This window comes from Mustela lutreola, chromosome 10, assembly GCF_030435805.1.
Source record: "Mustela lutreola isolate mMusLut2 chromosome 10, mMusLut2.pri, whole genome shotgun sequence".
In the NCBI taxonomy this organism is placed as follows: Eukaryota; Metazoa; Chordata; class Mammalia; order Carnivora; family Mustelidae; genus Mustela; species Mustela lutreola.
In genome coordinates, this window is record NC_081299.1 from 21,147,127 (window position 1) to 21,168,063 (window position 20,937).

Consider the following 20,937-nt stretch of genomic DNA (forward strand, 5'->3'; position numbering starts at 1 on the left):
GAACTGGCCAAAATGACAGACATAAGCTTAGCCTAGCTACCTAAGCAAATTATATCCCCTAATTTAGAAAAGTAGAAAATTCTAGAAGTCTTTTAGGGCAAGGCGAGTCATTCACTACACAGAAATTTATTACATACCTGTTATGTGTCAGATTTCCTTAGAAAGTTTTAGGTAGGCAGTTTTGTAAATAGTCTGATATTTGAACACTATTTATGTACTCCTGTGTTCTGGGTACTGAACTAGTTATAGGGGAGTTGTTGAAAAAGGAAAGCCATCTTTGCTCTCCCAGGATGTAGTCTGGTGAGGAGAGGCTGATGAAATGAGTTAATGGTGATGACAGGGGTGCTGCAGCAGGTACTAAGAAGCAAGAATGCAAGCTTACATCTAGCCTCCCTGTAAATGAACATGTATGTATGTGTGTGTATATATTTTATTTTGTTTTATTTTATTTTATTTATTTTTTAAGTAAACACTATGCTCAACATGGGGCTTGAACTCATGACTCTCAGATCAAGAGTTGCGTGCTGTACTGACTGAGCCAGCTAGGCATCCCAGGATGTGACATTTTAAATAAGTTATAAAAGTTTAGCAGTGACTAGCCAAATAGGAAGGAGGAGAATTCCCGGTAGAGGAAACAAGTGTGAAGACTCAGGTGAGGAAATATGGCATGTTTGAAAAATTTTTAAAAAATTGGCGACAGGAGCCCACAGCATGAGAGGAAGAACTATGAGAAACGAGACTAACATGTGGACAAGGGACAGACTTGGAGGATTCTATAAGCACTGTTAAGATGCTTGCACTTCAGTAGCAAAGGGAATCCACTGAAGGATTCCGAAATGGGGAAATGGCCTGTGGCCTTTAGTAAGATAACTCTGTGGGCTGTGTAGATAATGGAGTGGAGAGCAAGACCAGAGATTAGGATACTGATGAGAAGCAGCTGGAAAAATTCAGGTAACAGTGTGGCGGCTTAGAATATGGTGGTGGCAGCACAGATGGAGGATGGGGGATGGTTAAAAGAAAAATACAGATGATAGAATGGATAGGATTTGGTGGTTGATTGGATTTAGAAAGAGAAGGCTGAAAAATAACTCAGTAGTTTCTGGCTTGAGAAAATAGAGGATAGTGCCATTTATAGAGGCAGGAAACAGGAGCAGGTTTATGAGAGAACATGAGTTCAGTTGAAGGTGTCTACAAGATAAATTTTAAGAGGCATTTGGGTACAAGTGGTATAGCATTCAGGAAAAAAGTGTGAGAATCATAAAAGGAAGAAGCATAAGTCTGATATAAGGAATTTTAACTAGGTCAAATACAAACAAAAATTGATTGAACCAATGTGTCAGTACCATGGTGAACAGGGCTGTGGGAGACAAGCTTTTTATTTTTTTTAAAGATTTTATTTATTTGTCAGAGAGAGAGCAAGCCCGCACAAGCAGTCAGAGTGGCAGGCAGAGGCAGAGAGAGAAGTAGGCTCCCCGCTGAGCAAGGACCCTGATGTGGGACTTGATCCCAGGACCCCAGGATCATGACCCGAGCCGAAGGCAGTGGTTTAACCAACTGAGCCACTCAGGTGTCCTGAGACAGGCTTTTTATTTTTATTTTTTAAAGATTTAATTTATTTATTTGACAGAGATCACAAGTAGGCAGAGAAACAGGCAGAGAGAGAGGAAGGGAAGCAGGCTCCCCGCCAAGCAGAGGGTCCGATTCGGGGCTGGATCCCAGGACCCGGGACCATGACCCGAGCTGAAGGCAGAGGCTTCAACCCACTGAGCCACCCAGGCGCCCAGAGACAGGCTTGGTCATGATCTCAGGGTCCTGGAATCAAGTCCCACGTCGGGCTCTCAGCTCAGCAGGGAGCCTGCTTCCCTCTCCCTCTCTCTTTGCCTGCCTCTCTACTTGTGATCTCTGTCAAATAAATAAATAAAACCTTAAAAAAAAAAAAAAAAACCTAAAGAATCAACTCCTGCCCTCATAGAATTAAAAATACCAAAAAATAAGAAAAAAAATTTTAAAAAAAGAAAGAAGCAGTACCTCATAGAGAGTATAGTTCAGTTATGGAAATATAGGTCTGTTCAGTTAACTACAATACAGAGCACAGTGTGGTAATCATTAAAAGAGAGCTACAAAGCAAGTGTTGGGGGACTGGAGAAAAGAAAATGATTTGGCAGGGGCTTTGTGGTGGAGGGAGGTTTTGAACTGGGTCTTGAAGGGAAAAGTTGAGGGAAAAGAGAGTTTGGGCTTAAGGAATAAAAAAGGTATAGAAACCTGAAGGTACCTATTGTATATTCAGAGTATAGGGGGAGGCTGGTATGGCTGGCACTTGAGGTTCTAGGGGAATCGCAGTTGCAGATGAAACTGGAAAACTCTTTGGGGGCCAGATTCGGGAGACTTTGGGTGCCATCCTTAACTATGCATATTGTAGACAAGTGCTGTGACAAAGCCAGATGTGGATTTGGTTTCTACCAGTCCCACATTCAAACGTGCTTCTACCATGTGCCTACTCTTATCAGCATATCCTAATCATCTCACATACCTAAGTAAACACAGTGCTCTTACCTATACTCTCTTAAGTGACTCCTTTCTTTGCAGCTGTGAGAACTAACCACTGCAGAATATCCAGGGGCCCTCAGAATTTTCATGAAAATTGGGATGATGCTTTGAATTACATTAGAGTCAAGGAGCACCTGGTTTTGGACACTGGTTTCCCAACAAGTATGCAAGGGAGATGTCAGGCAAGATCATCTCTCCCTTCAATCTGAGGCAAAGAGATAGTAAGAAGTTCCTAGAAGACATACAGTTGGATTCAGAATTTATTAAGCAACCACACAATACAAATCATTTTTCTTCCTATGCAGTTTATTTCATTTAGCGGATACTTTTATTTTTCCTTTGAAGATTTTATTTATTTATTTGACAGAAACAGAGAGAGAGGGAAAACAAGCAGGGGGAGTGGGAGAGGGAGAAGCAGCCTTCCCAATGAGCAGGGAGCCTGATGCTGGGCTCAGTCCCGATCCCCATACCCTGGCCTGAAGGCAGACTCTTAACAACTGAGCCACCCAGGCACCCCTTACCGGATCCTTTTTAAGTAATTCACAAAGGACGGAGCATTTGATGAGGTGCAGTGGCTATTGCAAAGAAAATAGATGATTCCTACTTTCTAGAAGCTTACTGTTTGGGATGGAACTAGTGGTGTGCTGGAAATCAGTTCTCCAGGAAAAAAAAAATCCTGTCCTCTAGTGCTTGCCATATCTGTGGTGTATACTCCCAGCATCACTGATTTCAAGCTACCAATTTGATGTCACTAAACTCAGAGTTGGAACAATTGATTCTTGAGAGCAGGTTCCAAGGCACCTGGGTGGCTCAGTTGGTTAAGTGTCTGCCTTTCGCTCAGGTCATGATCTCAGCATCCTGGGATCAGGTCCTGTGTCAGGCCCTCTGTTCAGTGGTGACTCTGCTCCTCTCTCCCTCTTCTTCTCTCAAATAAATAAGTGAAATCTTAAAAAAAAAAAAAAAAAATGAGCAGGTCCAGTACAATCACAAAACCTAAGAAAGCCTAAATCAGCAAGTGAGTACTAAGGCATTTCTGGAAAGATCAGAGCCTAGGTCAGCCTCTTCTCACAGTTCCCGTCCTCTTCAGAGGACTGCGATCTTGGAATTGGTAGTCATAATTATCTTGGTCTTCCTTTCCTACGATTGCCATTTTTTCTTTATTTTCTTTATTTTTTTAAAAGATTTTATTTATTTGAGAGAGAGAATGAGAGAAAAAGAGCATGAGAAGGAGGAGAGTCAGAGGTAGAATCAGACTCCCTACTGAGCAGGGAGCCAGATGTGGGACTCAATCCCAGGATCTCCAGGATCATGACCTGAGCTGAAAGTAGTCGCTTAACCAACTGAGCCACCCAGGCACCCAGTTGCCATCTTTTCAAACCAGACCAAGTCACTGGTGCTTCTTGTTTCCGACAGCAGCCCAGCTATCTGACTTCATGTGAAAGATGGCTAATGCGGAAGTGAGTGTCCCAGTGGGGGATGTGGTTGTGGTACCCACTGAAGGAAATGAAGGAGAGAACCCTGAAGACACTAAAACTCAAGTGATCTTGCAGTTACAGCCTGTGCAGCAAGGGTAAGTGACTAGAGATTTGGGTCTTCTGAAAAATTTGGGAGGTTTAAAGAGTGGGGAAATTGTGTGAAACTGTGTGATTGCTTAGCACAAAGGAATATTCAACATCAATCTCTCTCAGTACTGGCTAAGTTTTCATCTTTTTATAAAGTATTGTGTGCTATATTTGTCATAGTTGTACTTATTACAGCAGTTACTATGTCCTTGTCTCTTTCTCTTTCCCTTTTCTCCACTGTAAGCTCTTGGAGGGTAAGTTACATGGCTCACTCTTACTGATCCACACTGTTGAGCACAGGGCCTTGATACAAGGCTATTTTGTTCTTTTTTTTTAAGATTTTATTTATTTATTTATTTGACAGAGATCACAAATAGGAGAGAGGCAGGCAGAGACAGAGAGGGGAAAGCAGGCTCCTTGCTGAGCAGAGAGCCCGATGTGGGACTCAATCCAGGACCCTGAGATCATGACCTGAGTTGAAGGCAGCGGCTTAACCAACTGAGCCACCCAGGCGCCCACCTTGGTGCAAGTTTACTGAAAGACAGTATAGTTAGAGTCAGAGGAGATTAGGCAAGGCAACTACAAAAGTTTTCCTACCAGAAGCAGTCTGGACCCTAAGGGGTGGACAAATTAATCAAGCTTAGTTTATCAAAAAATACATGTCAACGACCTATTATTTTATAATGTATTACACAGTGTTGGAAGAAATTATCGCACATGGTTCCCACCATCATGGAGCTTGCAGTCTAGTTGTGCAAACAAGAAGTACATATATGTAAATAAAGAGGTCATTTACATGGCAAAATCTAAGAAGTACTGAGTATCATGGTTAGGAAGTAGCTTGAATTCAGAGGATCACTATGAATTTGAAAGAAGATATAAGACTTTTTAATTGGTCTTGAAATTTATTTTTATTTATATATTTATGTATTTATGCATTTATTTTTTAACATTTTATTTATTTGACAGAGAGATAGGGAGAGCCAGAGAGGACAAGCAGAGGGAGTGGCAGAGGGAGAAGCAGGTCCCCACTGAGCAGGGTACCAGACGTGGGTACATCATGATCTGAGCCAAAGGTAGATGCTTAACCATCTGAGCCACCCAGGCACCCCCTGGTTTTGAAGTTTAAATAAGAATTATATTTACAGAGAGAAGGAGGGGGTAGTTAGTTATTTTATCCTGAGGAACGTATGAAAGATTCTTCATAAGATTAGAAATGTTCTTGGGGCATCTGGCTCAGTGGAGCATGTAACTCTTGATCTCAGGGTTGTGAGTTTGGGCGCCATGTTGGGTGTAGAGATTACTTAAAAAAAAGAAAAAAAGGGGGTGCCTGGGTGGCTCAGTTGATTAAGCATCCAACTCTTGATTTCACCTCAGGTCTTGATTTAAAGGTTGTGAGTTCAAGTGCCGCATTGGACTCCACACCCAGCGTGGAGCCTACTTTAAAAAAAAGTGTTCGTGGGACACCTTGGGGGCTCAGTCAGTTAACCCGCTGCCTTTGGCTCAGGTCATGATCCCAGGATTGAGTCCCACTTCGGGCTCCTTGCTCAGCGGGGAGCCTGCTTCTCCTTCTGCTTCTGCTTGCCACTCTGCCTGCTTGTGTGCATGTGACCACTCTCTCTCTCTCTCTCTGACAAATAAATAAACAAAATCCTTAAAAAAAAAAATGTTCATGGGCAAACACGTAATCCAGTCTCAACCTACTAAGTAACATACCTTGTCTTAAAACACTTAGGGAGAAAGACAGTTAACCTCTCTTGGTAACTTAAACTTTTTAGTATAGGAAATTTCAAATATACCCCGAAATTTAAGAAAAATGCTGTAATGAACCCCCATGTACACACCCATCACCCAACTTCAACAGTTATCAACACATGGCCAGTCTTATTTCATCTTTATATCCACCTACTCTTGAATTTTTTGAAGCAAATCCCAGACATTAGTATGTATCTTATAAAAGTAAGGATTTTTTAGTTTTTAAAATTTAACCATAGTTTGCTGACATTTCTGAATATTGAAGGAAATATTCTAAGATCTGTGAAAGAAAGTTGATATAAATACTGATGGGGTTCCTGGCTGGCTCAGTTGGACTATGTGACACCTGATCTTGACGTTGTGAGTTCGAGCCCCATACTGGATGTAGAGATTACTTAAAAAAATAATAATAATAAAATCTTAAAAAATAATTACTGACATACAGTGAATAGAATGATTAGAATTTTTATTTGCACCAAAAGATTATGTTTGCCTATTCAAATTCGCTTGTTTGGGAACTTCAGTTGTTATGTACACACATACTTGCAGTTGTTATCCTTTGAGGAAGGGTAATGAGGAAGAATTAAAGAATATATTCTTTAATGCATGGCAGCTTTATTTTCTCTTAGAGTCATTGTTTCTTCTCTCTTTCCTAAAGTGCTCCAGTTGTCACTTATCCTATCCCTGCTAGAGACAGAGAACACTTCTCAACTACTTAGAGATTTAATTATTTTTAAGATTAGCTCCATTTATTTTGTGTGTGGCTTTATTTTCCAAATGACATTGCTCTCGTTTCTTGATTAGATTATAGGCATCTTTGTACAACATTGACTCCCCAACATACTGTTTATACTGAATTTGCCGTATGAGCAAATGAATACATTTTCAGGTACTGAATTTTGAGATGCCAGCTAGTCAATGCTCAGTTGATTTCTCTAGTTGTATTTTACTTACTTACTTAACGTATTTATTTAGAGAGTGAGCAAGCATGTGTTCAGCTGGGAGGGGCAGAGGGAGAGAAAGAATCCCAAACAGGCTTCATGCTCAGCATGGAGCCTGACATGGGGCTCAGTCTCATGACCCTGAGATCATGACCTGAGCTAAAATCAAGAGTTGGACACTTTGTTGCGCCTGGGTGGCTCAGGGGGTTGAGCCTCTGCCTTTGGCTTGGGTCATGATTTCAGGGTCCTCTCTACTTGGTGGGGGGCCTGCTCCCCCCTCCCCGTCTGCCTGCCTCTCTGTCTACTTGTGATGTCTCTCTCTGTCAAATAAATAAAGAAAATCTTAAAAAAAAAAAAAGTTGGATACTTAACAGACTGAGTCACTGAAACATCCTAGGAAATTTTTTCTTTTTTTAATTTTATTTATTTATTTGACAGAAAGAGAGAGATCACAAGTAGGCAGAGAGCCAGGGAGAGAGAGAGAGGGGGAAGCAGGCTCCTCACTGAGCAGAGAGCCCTATGTGGGTCTCGATCCCAGGACCCTGAGATCATGACCTGAGCCGAAGGCAGAGGCTTAACCCACTGAGCCACCCAGTCGCCCTGGAAATTTTTCCTTGATAAAACCTTGTATATAGACTGTACCCCTACTTCCCACAGCAAGTACAATTTACTGATTGTTGAGATTATGTATAAATAAGAATTTCTTTGGGGTGCATGGGTGGCTCAGTCATTATGTGTCTGCCTTTGGCTCAGGTCATGATCCCAGAGTCCTGGGACTGAGTCCCTTGTTGGGCTCCCTGCTCAGCAGGAAGCTTGCTTCTCCCTCTTCCTCTCCCCTGCTTGTGTTCCCTCTCGTGGTCTCTTTCTCTCTCTGTCAAATAAATAAAAATTCTAAGATAGATAAATAAATAAATAAATAAATATGAATTTCTTTCTTTTTTTTTTTTTAAGATTTTATTTATTTGACAGAGTTCACAAGTAGGCAGAGAGGCGGGCAGAGAGAGAAGAGGAAGCAGGCTCCCTGCTGAGCAGAGAGCCCGATGTGAGGTTCGATCCCAGGACCCTGGGATCATGACCTGAGCCGAAGGCAGAGGCTTTAACCCACTGAGCCACCCAGGCGCCCTAAATATGAATTTCTAATTTTTTTTTTTTTAAGATTTTATTTATTTATTTGACAGACAAAGATCACAAGTAGGCAGAGAGGCAGGCAGAGAGAGAGAGAGGAGGAAGCAGGCTCTCCGCTGAGCAGAGAGCCCGATGTGGGGCTCGATCCCAGGACTCTGGGATCATGACCTGAGCCGAAGGCAGAGGCTTTAACCCACTGAGCCACTCAGGCGCCCCCTTTTTTTTTTTTTTTTAAAGATTTTATTTATTTATTTGACAGACAGAGATCACAAGTAGGCAGAGAAAGAGGAAGGGAACCAGGCTCCCCGCTGAGCAGAGAGCCCAACTCGGGGCTCGATCCCAGGACCCTGGGATCATGACCTGAGCCGAAGGCAGAGACTTAACCCACTGAGCTACCCAAGTGCCCCTGAATTTCTTTTAAAGGATTTTGCACGTACTGGTCAATTTAGAGTGAATTTACTGAACTTACTTGAAGCAGTAGTTTCTCATATTTATCATAATCCTCATTAACTGACCAACTACTATTGAGTACCTTGTCATGTTCTAGTTAGTATTCGACACACTAGACATACAAAATTGAATAAATAAATAAGACATGATCTCTATTCTCGGGAGCCTCTAAGACTGTGCTTAAGGAGAGGCAGACAGCTGAACAAATATATAATATTAAGTGTTATATGTGTTGTGACAAAAGCCTGAAGTATAGCTGGATGACAAAGAAGGAGATAAGTGATTGTACTGGAGGGTTTATTGGAAGAAAAGGCATCATAGAGGCTACTCATTAAAAAACAAATAGGAGGGCACCTAGTTGTCTCAGTCAATAGAGCATGCGATTCTTGATCCTGGGATTGTAAATTCAAGCTCCACATTAGGTGTAGAGAATACTTAAAGTCTTGGGAAGACCTGGGTGGCTCAGTCGGTTAAACCACTGCCTTTAGCTCCGGTCATGATCCCAGGGTCCTGGGATCAAGTCCCGCATGGGGCTCCTTGCTCAGCAGGAATCCTGCTTCTCTCTCTGCCTCTGCCTGCCACTCTGCCTGCTATGCTCTCTCTCTAACAAATAAAACCTTTAAAAACAAACAAATAAATAAATAAATAAAATCTTAAAAACAAACAGGGTCACCTGGGTGGCTTAGTTGGTTAATCGTCTACCTTTGGCTCAGGTCATAATCCCAGGGTCCTGGGATCCAGGCCTGCTTTCGGCTCCTACTTTTCCCTCCCTCACCCCCATGCTTGTGCACTGGCATGCATGCGCTCTCTCTCTCTCTCTCTCTCTCTTTTTACCATGCTCTCTCTCAAATAAATAAATAAAATCTTTAAAAAACAAACAAACAGATGAGGAAGGTTGTTCTGGGGAAAGGGGGAAGTAGAACAAGGAGGGAAGGTGTGAAAGATGACAATTCTGGGAACCACAAATAATTTGGTATGACTAGGGCTTGGATTATTATTATTATTATTTTTAAAGATTTGATTGATTTATTTATTTGACAGACAGAGATCACAAATAGGCAGAGAGGCAGGCAGAGAGAAAGAGGGGGAAGCAGGCTCCCCGCCTAGCAGAGAGCCCAATGCGGGGCCTGAACCCAGGACACTGGAATCATGATCTGAGCCGAAGGTAGAGGCTTTAACCCACTGAGCCACCCAGGCGCCCCTAGGGCTTGGATTGTAAGGTGAGGTTTAGGGAGACTTGAAACCAGGGGCCCGATTTTGGAGCAACTTAAATATCCTATGAAGGATTTGGGGCTTTTTTGTAACAGCAAGTAGAGGGTTCTTGAAGGGTTTTAAGGAGGGGTTTACACGATCACTCCATAGGAATATAGAGATCAGGAGATGCAAGGAGACTAGTTTAGACCAGAGATGCTGCAGTCTGAATTAAGGCAGTAGCAGAGGAAAAAGAGACAGGGAGACTGGCTCGTGTTAAGTAGTTACATCTGGTAGGATTTGGTGGCTGAGTATGTGGGAGTTGAGGAGGAGGAAGAGGGAAAAATCTGATGTAATCCCCAGGCTTCTGTCTTAGGCTGTAGAGTGCTTGGTGGTGCCATTAACAGGGATAGGAAATATAAGAAGAGTGGTTTGGGAGAGGGAAGAGAACTTGGTTATTTTAGACATAATGAATTCAACAAACTGCTATGGGACATCCAGAAGCGTTTATTCATTTAGCAAGTAAACTGTGTCCTGGTGTGAAATTAAGAGGAGAGGCCTGTGCTAGAGGCGTCACCATGGGGGTGCTTTCAGGTAACAAGATGCAGGGGCACCTGGGTGGCTCAGACAGTTAAATGTCTGCCTTTGGCTCCGGTCATGGGATGGAGCCCCACATTGGGCTCTCTGCTCTGTGGGGAGTCTGTTTCTCCCTTTCCCTTTGTGCTCTCTCTCTCTCTTTCAAATAAATGAATAAAATCTTTTTTTTCTTTTCTTTTTCTTTTTTTAAGATTTTTATTTATTTGACAGAGGGAGATCACAAGTAGGCAGAGAAGCAGGCAGAGAGAGAGAGAGAGGAGGAAGCAGGCTCCCCGCTGAGCAGAGAGCCCGATGCGAGGCTCGATCCCGGGACCCTGGGATCATGACCTGAGCCGAAGGCAGAGGCTTTAACCCACTGAGCCACCCAGGTGCCCCTAAATGAATAAAATCTTTTAAAAAAAGATGCAATAGTTAGTACAATAAGTTTATTATAGAAATTAAATGTTGTTAGTATATTTTATTAGGTTATCTGAGTCCATTTCTTAGAAGGTAAAACCATTTAATTTTTTTTCTTTTTTAAAAAAAAATTTTATTTATTTATTTGACATGGAGAGGCAGGAAGAGTGGGAGAGGGAGAAGCAGGCCTCTTGCTGAGCAGGGAGCCCGATGCAATGTGGGGCTTGATCCCAGGATCCCAGGACCTGAGCTGAAGGCAGTTGCTTAAGGACTGAGCCACTTAGGCGTCCCTATTTATTTAAATTTTTTTGAGAGGGAGGTGGGGATGGAGAGTAGGAGTCAGAGAATTTTAATCAGGCTCCACACCCAGTGCAGAGCCTGATGTAGGGCTCAATCTCACGACCCTGAGATGCTGACCAGAGCTGAAATCAAGAATCCTGTGCTTAATGACTAAGCCACCCAGGCACCACAGAAGGTAGAAACATTTTACAAAGACTTTCCCTAAGTGATACTTCTAGTTAATGCTAGTTACTTTGGGCATAGTCTATCTCTCTGTCTCTGTCTCTCTCCTTTTTCTTTCTTTCTTTTTTTTTTCACTAGGCTCTGTTCATATCAATAGTTTGATTATGACCATTTGAAAAATGCTAAAGTGCTAAAGAAAGACTAAAGTATCTAGATTCCAACAAAGGACATCAGCTTCTATGGTCAATGATCTTTTTAAAAAAAAAAAGATTTTTTAAAGATTTTATTTATTATTTATTTGACAGTGAGAGAGAGGGAGAGCACAAGCAGGGGTAGCAGCAGGCAGAGGGAGAGGGAGAAGCAGGCTCCCCGCAGAGCAAGGAGCCCCACTTGGGGCCCAATCTCAGGGTCCTGAGCAGATCTGAACAGAGGGCAGATGCTTAATGAGCAGATCTGAACAGAGGGCAGATGCTTAATCAGCAGAGCCACCCAGGTGCCCTGGGTTCTTCCTGTCTTGAATTGTCCAACAATATTACTTTTTAGTCTTCTTAGGATAATTCTATAATATAACTTAATCTTATACTTGAAGCAATATTTTATGTCATAAGCATTTAAGGTATGAAGGGAAAATCTAGTGTGAAACAGTAACAAGTGGTGATGTAAAGACAGTAGCAAGAGGAACTTTCCTTTGAGGTGAGAAAGTTGTTGATTCATGTCCATGGTCGTAGCTGCTAAGTAGTCCTGGGTAGCTTGGAGTTTAAATACAATGGGAAACTATTAAAGCACTAACATAGAGTTGTAAAGTATATTTATTTTATTCCTTTTGAGATAGATTATAACGAATTTCTTAACCCCATGCTGTGAATATTAATTTTTTCATGATTTATGTAGTTTGTTTATCGATGGACACTTTTACAACAGGATTTATGAACCTGGGTCCGAGAACAACACAGCAGTTGTGGCAGTAGAAACTCACACGATTCACAAAATTGAAGAAGGGATTGGTAAGTCTTTTTGTTATTCTGGTATCTTTGATCTTAGCTTCCTTGGTTGAGATTTCTTGCCTTTTGTGCCTTATATTTTTCCCCCAACCCAGTACGCCCTACCAGTGCTGCATGAGTTTGATGATGGTGCATCTAGAGACACCACTGACTAGGCCTGTCAGCTGATTATTTAACATCAGTTTGCTAGGGTACTGAAAAGATTTTTCATCTTCAAAAATTCCACAAAGAAATTAGAGCCTCAAGGTTGATCTGTCATGAGGGAAGTTGCTGATTAGGATGTACGAGGTGATGATTGGAAGGCAGTCGGTGGAAAGAAACTGAAAAAAAAGTTTGAAACTAGACAAGCCAGAGTTTAAATCCTGCTTTCTCACTTCTTAGCTATATGCCTTGGGAAAGTCACTTCAACTTTCCGAGTTGCACCTACATACATCGGAAATACTTATTGCCTCCCAGGATTGTTGTAAGAACTAAGTAAGATTAAGCATGTAAAAGTACATAGGAGAGTATCTTGGATATAGGGTGAGCTTGGTAAGAGAGCTGTTATGTTAAACTTCTTCCAGAAGATTCCAAAATGATACCAGCCAATGTGAACTGTTAGCTACTCCGAGGAACCAAGAGACTAGAGATTTTGAATTAAGCTTTTGGGAAAAAGCATTCAATAAATAACTGATATATTTTTTTCATTTTCAGATGCAAGCACTATAGAAGCAAATGAGGATATGGAAATTGCTTACCCCATAACTTGTGGGGAGAGCAAAGCCATTCTCCTCTGGAAGAAGTTTGTATGTCCAGGAATAAATGTGAAGTGTGTCAAGGTAATTGCCTTTTCTCCTTACTGGGATCTGTTTGGGGGCTTCTTGTTTTCAAAGAGTATACTTTCAGTGCCTCTTCTCTCTTGTCTGCCATATCAATGTTTTCAATTTTGTGGCTATAGTCCCTATAATGTCACAGGAAAAAAAAAAAGGGCTTTGGAGTGAAATTGGCCTGATTCAAATTCCAAGCAGAACACAAGTTCTGTGAGAGCTGAGAACTTGGATTGTTCGCCAGTGTATCCCCAACACCTAGAATGATGCTTGGCATCTTTATCTATAAATGTTTGTTAAATGAATGAATGGAGTCCCGTCTCTATGACTGGGTGACCTTGAACAAGTTAATATTTCAGAGTTAAAATGAGAATAATGTGTTAAAATATGAATAATCGTATGTTAAAATATGGATAATCACACTGTACGGTTGCTAGCAGATAAAATGAGATAATATATGTAAAAGGCCTTATAGAAGTGTGCATTAGAGTTTATTGAAAATTATTACTGATAAAACTAAATTCTCTTGAGAGCACAAAGTGGAAATAATTGCTTATTCTGTGTCCTTTGGTAGCCACAGCAGTACCAATGGATGGTAGTCACCATCGCTGGCATCATCCTAGAATCATTAAGGATTACCGAGTTTTGAGGCTCTGCAGTGATAGTGGTTTCTGTGGTACTTATTCTTTCCACCACATCCTGAATCTTGTCATTAGAGCTTGGTAGGTTGCTTCTGTTTATTTAAATAGCCTTTGCAACATTGGACCCAAGTGCCTGATTTAGGGCATGAATGGATTTTAGATGCTAATCAGTATATTAATCTCTGATCCTCCTCCTGTCTTCTGTAGCTCTGTACCAGGACAGGGCACTGTGCCCAGAGAAGGATCATCTTCTCTGGCACAACAGGGCAGGAGGCTGGGAGATATAAGGCTATGACTTAAGATGCCATCTGGGTATTTTTCATATGTAACAAGTAGAGATACCTTTCTCTTTCTCTTGACCTGCCTAAGTTGACCTTGGGTTATTTGGGACTTTTCTTTTTACTTTAGTTCAATGATCAGTTGATCAGCCCCAAGCATTTTGTACATCTGGCTGGCAAGTCCACCCTAAAAGACTGGAAGAGAGCCATTCGTCTGGGTGGAATCATGCTCAGGTGAGCTTTAATAACAAGCACGTACCGGGGTGCCTGGTTAGCTCAGCTGGAAGAGCTTGCAACTCTTGATCTCAGAGCCCCACATTGAGTGTAGAGATTGCAAAGAAAATAAAAAATAAAGCAAAAAACAAAAAAGTGCAAACTTTGTTTTAAAGGTTTATTAAGTTATTTCAGAGAGAAAGAATGCGGAGTGGGGGATGGAAGGAGAGTCTTTTTTTTTTTTTTTTTTTTTTAAGATTTACTTGTTTATTTTAGAGAGAGAGAGAGAGCATGAGAAGGAGGAGCAGAGGCAGAGGGAAAGAGAATCTTAAGCAGACTCTGCTGAGTACAGAGACTGTTAGAGGGCTCGGTCTCATGACCCTGAGATCATGACCTGTGCTGAAATCAAGCTGAAACCAAGAGTTGAGTGCTTAACCTACTGTGCCACCCAGGCGCCCCTCAGCACATATATACCTTCCAGCTGACTTTGGAACACTAAATCATGGTAGAATACAGATAATTCAGGATTTTCTCTTTAATTCAAATTTTTTATTCCCTCTAAAGAATTGGCTCGTGCAATCCATGTATTAACCTTCATCAGCCAGTTCTTAAAATCACTGTGAGAAAAGGAAGATTGACTTGAATTCACTCTTCCCAGCATTTAGGGCAAATTTTTTCTGATGTCAGGATGTTTGGATCCTTTCTGGGCCAAGAAGCTCGGGGGTAGATGACAATCCTACTTGAGATCACCAAGTACAGGCAGGGCTAAGCCTGGTGCTGAGGAAGCATGCCGACCTCAGAGAAGTGTAGGCTGGTTGACAAGTTCTGTGATAATCTGGTAAGACAGAGGCGCTGTTGATAAGTCACCATCATGTTCAGTAAATGCAGTCCTTGCCATCAATATACCACAGAAATAAACTTCAGAATGTGTAATATCCTCACCCCCATCTTTATGCAGTAAGCTTACTTTTATAATTTTCCTCCCTCTGGAAAGGGAGGAACATTAACATTAACGTTAATTAGTGTTCCTTGAACACTCGCCTATTGATGGATTTTTGTGGTCAGGATTGGAAAGTTCCTCGCAGAACATGTATCAACACCCTTAAGAACATTTTACCCATTGTCTTTAATTCTTTTTAAGGACTCTGTCCTAAGAAAAATCTATAGTGCTTGTAGAGATTCAGGCATAAAGACGTTTATTGCAACATTGTTGAAAATTATAGTCTGCTTTAGGGGCACCCGCCTGGGTGGCTGAGTCAGTTAAGGATCTGCGTTCAGTTCAGGTCCTGATCCCAGAGCATCAGTCTCCCTGCTCTTTGAGGAGCCTGTTTTTCCCTCTCCCTCTGCCCCTCCTCCCATTTGTACTTGCTCTAAATAAATAAATAAATAAAATAAAATCTTAAAAAAAAAAGAAAGTTATAGTCTGCTTCAATATACAGTCAATATATAATTTCTAAAGAAAATTTATGGCTCATCTAAACATATATGAGTATATACTATGAAATATTATGAGATTATTAAATATTTCTAAAGAATTTTTATAGGAAAAATGCGTATGATATAATGAAAGAAAGAAAACAAAATATAAAATTGTGAGCGCCTGGCTGGCTCACTCAGTATAGCATGTGACTCTTGATCTTGGGATAGTGAGTTTAACCCCCATGTTAGTTGTAGAGCTTACTTAAAAAAAATACATGTATAGATGGATACAAATATATAGAGATATATAGATATGTAGATATGTAGGGGTACCTGGATGGCTCAGTCGGTTAAGCATCTGGCTCTTGATTTCAGCTTAGGTCTTGATTTCAGGGTTGTGAATTCAGGCCCCTCATTGGGCTCCATGCTGGGTTGGGAGCCTACTAAAAATATATATATGTATGTCAAACTGTGATTTTAGTTATGTAAAAAACAGACCTACACGTATACACATAAAATTTAATGGAAGAAAATATGCCAAAATGTTAATGTATCTCTGTGTTGTTGGATTTTTTTTAAAGAGCAGTGGTTTTCTTTATAGTTTTATGTATTTTCCACTGAGAATGTTAATTTTTTCTTCACACATTATTTTATTTTTTAAGGTTTTATTTATTTATTTACTTGACAAAGCGAGACGCAGCGAGAGAGGGAACACAGCAGGGGGAGGGGGAGAGGGAGAAGCAGGGAGCCCAATGTGGGGCTCGATCCCAGGATCCTGGGACACTTAACGACTGAGCCACCCAGGTGCCCCTTCACATATTATTTTATAGAGAGACATGTTTTTAAAAAAGAAATTATTCTAGATGATTTGTATGCAGAAATCAGTACTTAGTTAAAATTGGGAAAGAATACTTATAACTTTCATTATTGTTCTTGGCTTGTTCCTTTTGCCCAGAAAAACAAGCACATGCCAACTTTCCTCAAATGTAAGAAGGAATCAGAATGCCTAAAAGATATTTAGTGAAAGCTGAGAAACGTTATAACATAGAGTTTACTATAATTAAGATAACCCATGGCTTTGCTCATGGCCTATAATAACAGTGTCTTGTGAATTCAGTTATAAGGGCATTTTATAGTGGGGATTTAGTATAATCAACTTTGCACTGTATTTATAGGACAGTTGTTAGCCTTTTTTTTTTTTTTTAAAGGAAAGAAATGTGCTGAAGTTTTGTCTCCAAAAGTGGCAACAGATCTTTCTGGTCTAAGAATACTAATACATCAGAATCTCATCATAAAATTCTCAGTTATGCTGGGATATATGAATTAGTCTTTTCCCCTTTTGGGTTTGGTTTCAATGAGATTCTATGGCGATACTCAGATGTTGTCAGGAGTGTGTCCCTAGCTAAAGCTTGGTGATAACGGGAAATGAAACAATACTCATAATGATCAGACTAGGGAGGGAAGAGGAGTACTTGTAAATGTGGGCAGGACCAATGAAAATTTTATAATCCCAATTAGAATTTTTGTAACCTAATGACTTTTAATCCTATTAGGTTTCACTAATCTATGGAATAGATACAACAACTTTGTTTCTATTTGTCCCTGAGGCCTAGTTCCATCTAGATGTAGTGCAGGCTGAACTGGTACTTCTTGTCTCCCCTTACACAGGAAAATGATGGACTCCGGACAGATTGATTTTTACCAACATGACAAAGTTTGCTCCAATACCTGCAGAAGCACCAAGTTTGATCTTCTGATCAGCAGTGCAAGAGCTCCAGTGCCCGGACAGCAGACAAGTGTGGTGCAGACACCCACTTCGGCTGATGGTAGGGGGTAGGAAACCACCTGAAAACCCAGTGTTTTTTAGTAACATTTTCCCCCTTACTTCTCTCTTGTGTTTCTTAATTTTAATTCTCATGAGCATTGATGTCCTTGTAAAGTATGCTGATCTTGGGTGTGATTCCATACTTTAGAAACAGATCTCTCGGTTTTCTCCCAGATGATTCCTGTTGGCCATACGTACTTCCTTATTTCTTTCTAACTACATGGTAAACATTAGAAAGATGGTTCAGGGGCAGTTGGGTGGCTCACTCAGTTAAGAGTCCCACTCTTTTTTTTTTTTTTTTAAAGATTTTATTTGTTTATTTGACAGACAGAGATCACAAGTAGGCAGAGAGGCAGGCAGAGAGAGAGAGAGGGAAGCAGGCTCCCCGCCAAGCAGAGAGCCTGATGTGGGACTCGATCTCAGGACCCTGAGATCATGACCTGAGCCGAAGGCAGCGGCTTAACCCACTGAGCCACCCAGGCGCCCAAGAGTCCCACTCTTGATTTCGGCTCAGATCACCATCTCAGGGTTGTGAAATCAAGCCCCACGTCAGGTCCTGTGCTGGGTGTGGAGCCTGCTTAAGATTTTCTCTCTACCCCCCGCCCCCCATGCATGTTCTCTCTAAAGAAAGATGATTCAGTGGTTATTATGTTTATTCAGTGGTCTCACTTTGGCAGGCAAGAATTCTACCACTGAACCACCAGTGCCCCACTGACTTTGGTACCACTTGGCATATCTTTGAAATTAGATTGTTTTGAAAATCCTTTGCTCTACTGGTGGTCAGGAAGGAAGGTAGAATGATGAAGGGTATTCAACTGTTGAGTTGAGATGTATCAAAGATAATGTATGGTTGGCTGGACTGGACTCTGGAGAATCTGCTGCTGTACAGATCAGAGAGCTCTGCCTGGAAGGGATCCACAAAAAGCTTCCTCACAAATGAGGCAAGATGGGCATATGCTTAACTTCATTATTGTTTACCTTGGGAATAGAGCTCGTTGCTCTTCTCTGGGAAAGATAGAGCCATGTAAAAGATGATTGTTAAGGATTCAGTTAGTCCAGGGGAGCCTGACTGGCTCAGTTGGAACAGTATGTGATTCTTCATCTTGAGATCATGAGTTCAAGCCCCACACTGGGTATAGAGATTACATATATACATACATACATACATAAACTTAAAAACAAAAAAATTCAGTTAGTCCAGTTAAGATTCTTATCTCAACTACTTTCACAAGACTTAAAAATATGCCTGATAGAGTTGTAAGGACACTAACGGATTTAAGGGAAGTACCATGTTTTAATAATGACCACTAAAGGTTTCTCTTGGTCAGCCCTAATACTCTGTGAGTAACCATTGGGTGAGAGGAAGGCAGATCTCTTAGAACCTATGTTCCCTTCAGGAAAGTATAAAATATCTAGCAGTTTGAATTTTTGGTCCTGGGTGTCTTTCACTTGAAAAGTAAAAAATGCTATGAAATTATTTACTTACTTTTTGTTGGCCAAAACTCCACTAGTTGATTATCCATATCAATATTACTTTTTTTAAAAAAAATATTTATTTATTTATTTATTTGACAGACAGAGATCACAGGTAGGCAGAGAGGCAGGCAGAGAGAGAGGAGGAAGCAGGCTCCCCGCTGAGCAGAGAGCCCGATGTGGGGCTCGATCCCAGAACCCTGGGATCACGACCTGAGCTGAAGACAGAGGCTTTAACCCACTGAGCCACCCAGGCGCCCCTCAATATTACTTTTTTGCTTGATTATTAATATCCTCCAGCATGTGGAGTCCATTCTTGTCTATATATCTGTCTGGATCAGTTTGATTTCTCTCCATTCTCTTTGTTTAAAATCTTTTTTTTTTTTTTTTTTTTTTTTAAAGATTTTATTTGAAAGACAGAGATCACAAGCAGGCAGAGAGGAGGAAGCAGGCTCCCTGCTGAGCAGAGAGCCAGATGCACGGCTTGATCCCAGGACCCTGGGATCATGACTTGAGCCGAGGGCAAAGGCTTTAACTCACTGAGCCACCCACGTGCACCTAAAATTTTTTTTTTTTTTTAAGATTTTATTTATTTGACAGAGAGCACAGCAGGGGGAGTGGCAGGCAGAGGGAGAAGCAGGCTTTCTGCTGAGCAGGGAGCGGGATGTGAGACTTGATCCCTGGACCCCAGGATCATGACCTGAGTGGAAGGCAGACGCTTATCCGACTGAGCCACCCAGGTGCCCCTGTTTAAAATCTTAATATATGAGGGGTTCCTGGCTGTCTGAGAAGAGTATGTGAATCCTGATCTCGGGGTTGTGAGTTCGGGTCCCATGTTGGGGTGGAGAGATTACTTAAAAAAAATAATAATAATAAAATAAAATCTTAATAGATGATGTTAATAGCACAAGTTCTTTTCCTCTGTGAATCTGCTATTCATGGATCTCTTGCCTGATTTTTTTGGTCTCATTTCTCTTGCTTTCTCATACATAGCCTGATAATTAAGCTATAACAACTTCTGATATTCTAGATGGTTAGTGTTCTTGGCTAAGCACCATACTTTTCTCTTAAATTATTTCAGATCCTCCACATCCTCGCTAAGTCTGGGGCAGACAGCCCAGCAATCATGCTCACCTTCCATCTTTTTAAAAAATGTAACCGCTCAGGAAGCAGATTGCTCTTTTGTGATATTATAAGTTATCTTTCCCTTTCTATTCAGAGTAAGAAGAAAGCATTTTCTTTTCAAAGACAGGTTTTCTTTAGAAAATCCAATATTCATCCTGGTTTACCAAAGATTCTAGTTTTTACTATATGGACCTGCAGGCAGAAAGCCAGAATATTAAAATAACAGGGTCTCTTTGGCTGTATGAGATAAAGGATAGCTATGACTTTTTCATGAAATTCACTGGATTTACCTCTAATGGACTGCTTTTAGGTAGCATCACACAGATTGCCATCTCAGAAGAGAGCATGGAAGAGGCAGGGCTGGAATGGAATTCCGCTCTCACTGCTGCTGTCACCATGGCTACAGAGGAGGGTGTGAAGAAGGACTCAGAGGAAATTTCAGGTACTTTTCTTTGAGCCTCAGATACCTTGCAGGGTCTTGGGACCCTTCTCACCATTATGATCATGGACACAGGGGGTCTCTTAATTACTTAGTGGTTTTTCTCATGCACATTAATAATTGTAGCTGCAGACATTTTATTTTAATCCATTGCAACAACAGCCATGCACAATCACATTTTGCATAGGAAGAAATTGAGATTCAAAAAATTCAGCAGCTTGCCTCAGACCAGCCATACAACCAGCAGTGTCAGAGCTGAATTCAGCTGTTTGACTCTGTAGTCAATGCTTTTCATCCTGTCACACTGCCTCCAACTTTGGAACGTTTCTTAGATAAACCAACCTGCAAGGTGTTAGAAGGAAAAATTAGGTAGCAGGTGGTGTAGAGGATGGTGACTAATGATGATTCACTTAGAGGGGACCAAGAGGGGTTTCACATCATCCTCCATTCATTAATTCATTTGAAAAATATTTATTGCTGCCTATTTTTAGTTGGCTCCATTGCCAAGATAGGTGAAAAGACAAAACCTCTGCCCTCAGAGAGCTTATCGTCCCACCGACTCAGCTGTTTTATTTTATTTTGTAAGTATAGGACTAGAGGGAATACAGTTGCTCCTTGAACAAGGTGGCAGTTTGGGGCACCAGCCTCCTGTGCAGGGGAAAATCCCCTGCCCTCCCCCACCTTAACTGTA

The 20,937-nt window shown here is 41.2% G+C and overlaps 1 protein-coding gene across 7 annotated transcripts in view; it reads left to right on the top strand.

Annotated features, from left to right (window-relative positions):
- The window catches only part of GMEB1 (glucocorticoid modulatory element binding protein 1), a 36,592-nt gene that overhangs the window by 4,410 nt on the left and 11,245 nt on the right, over positions 1-20,937 (top strand). For 3 of the 7 annotated variants that reach the window (XM_059136096.1, XM_059136100.1, XM_059136101.1), the window contains exons 2-7: positions 3,961-4,117; positions 11,918-12,030; positions 12,721-12,845; positions 13,883-13,986; positions 17,053-17,210; positions 20,118-20,249. In XM_059136096.1, the coding sequence (XP_058992079.1) occupies positions 3,990-4,117; positions 11,918-12,030; positions 12,721-12,845; positions 13,883-13,986; positions 17,053-17,210; positions 20,118-20,249 (760 nt within the window). In that variant the 5' untranslated portion in view covers positions 3,961-3,989. Of the gene's footprint in view, positions 1-10; positions 408-466; positions 653-3,960; positions 4,118-11,917; positions 12,031-12,720; positions 12,846-13,882; positions 13,987-17,052; positions 17,211-20,117; positions 20,250-20,937 lie in introns of those variants that run through there. The other 4 variants (XM_059136099.1, XM_059136102.1, XM_059136103.1 and 1 more) reach the window with 4 other exon arrangements.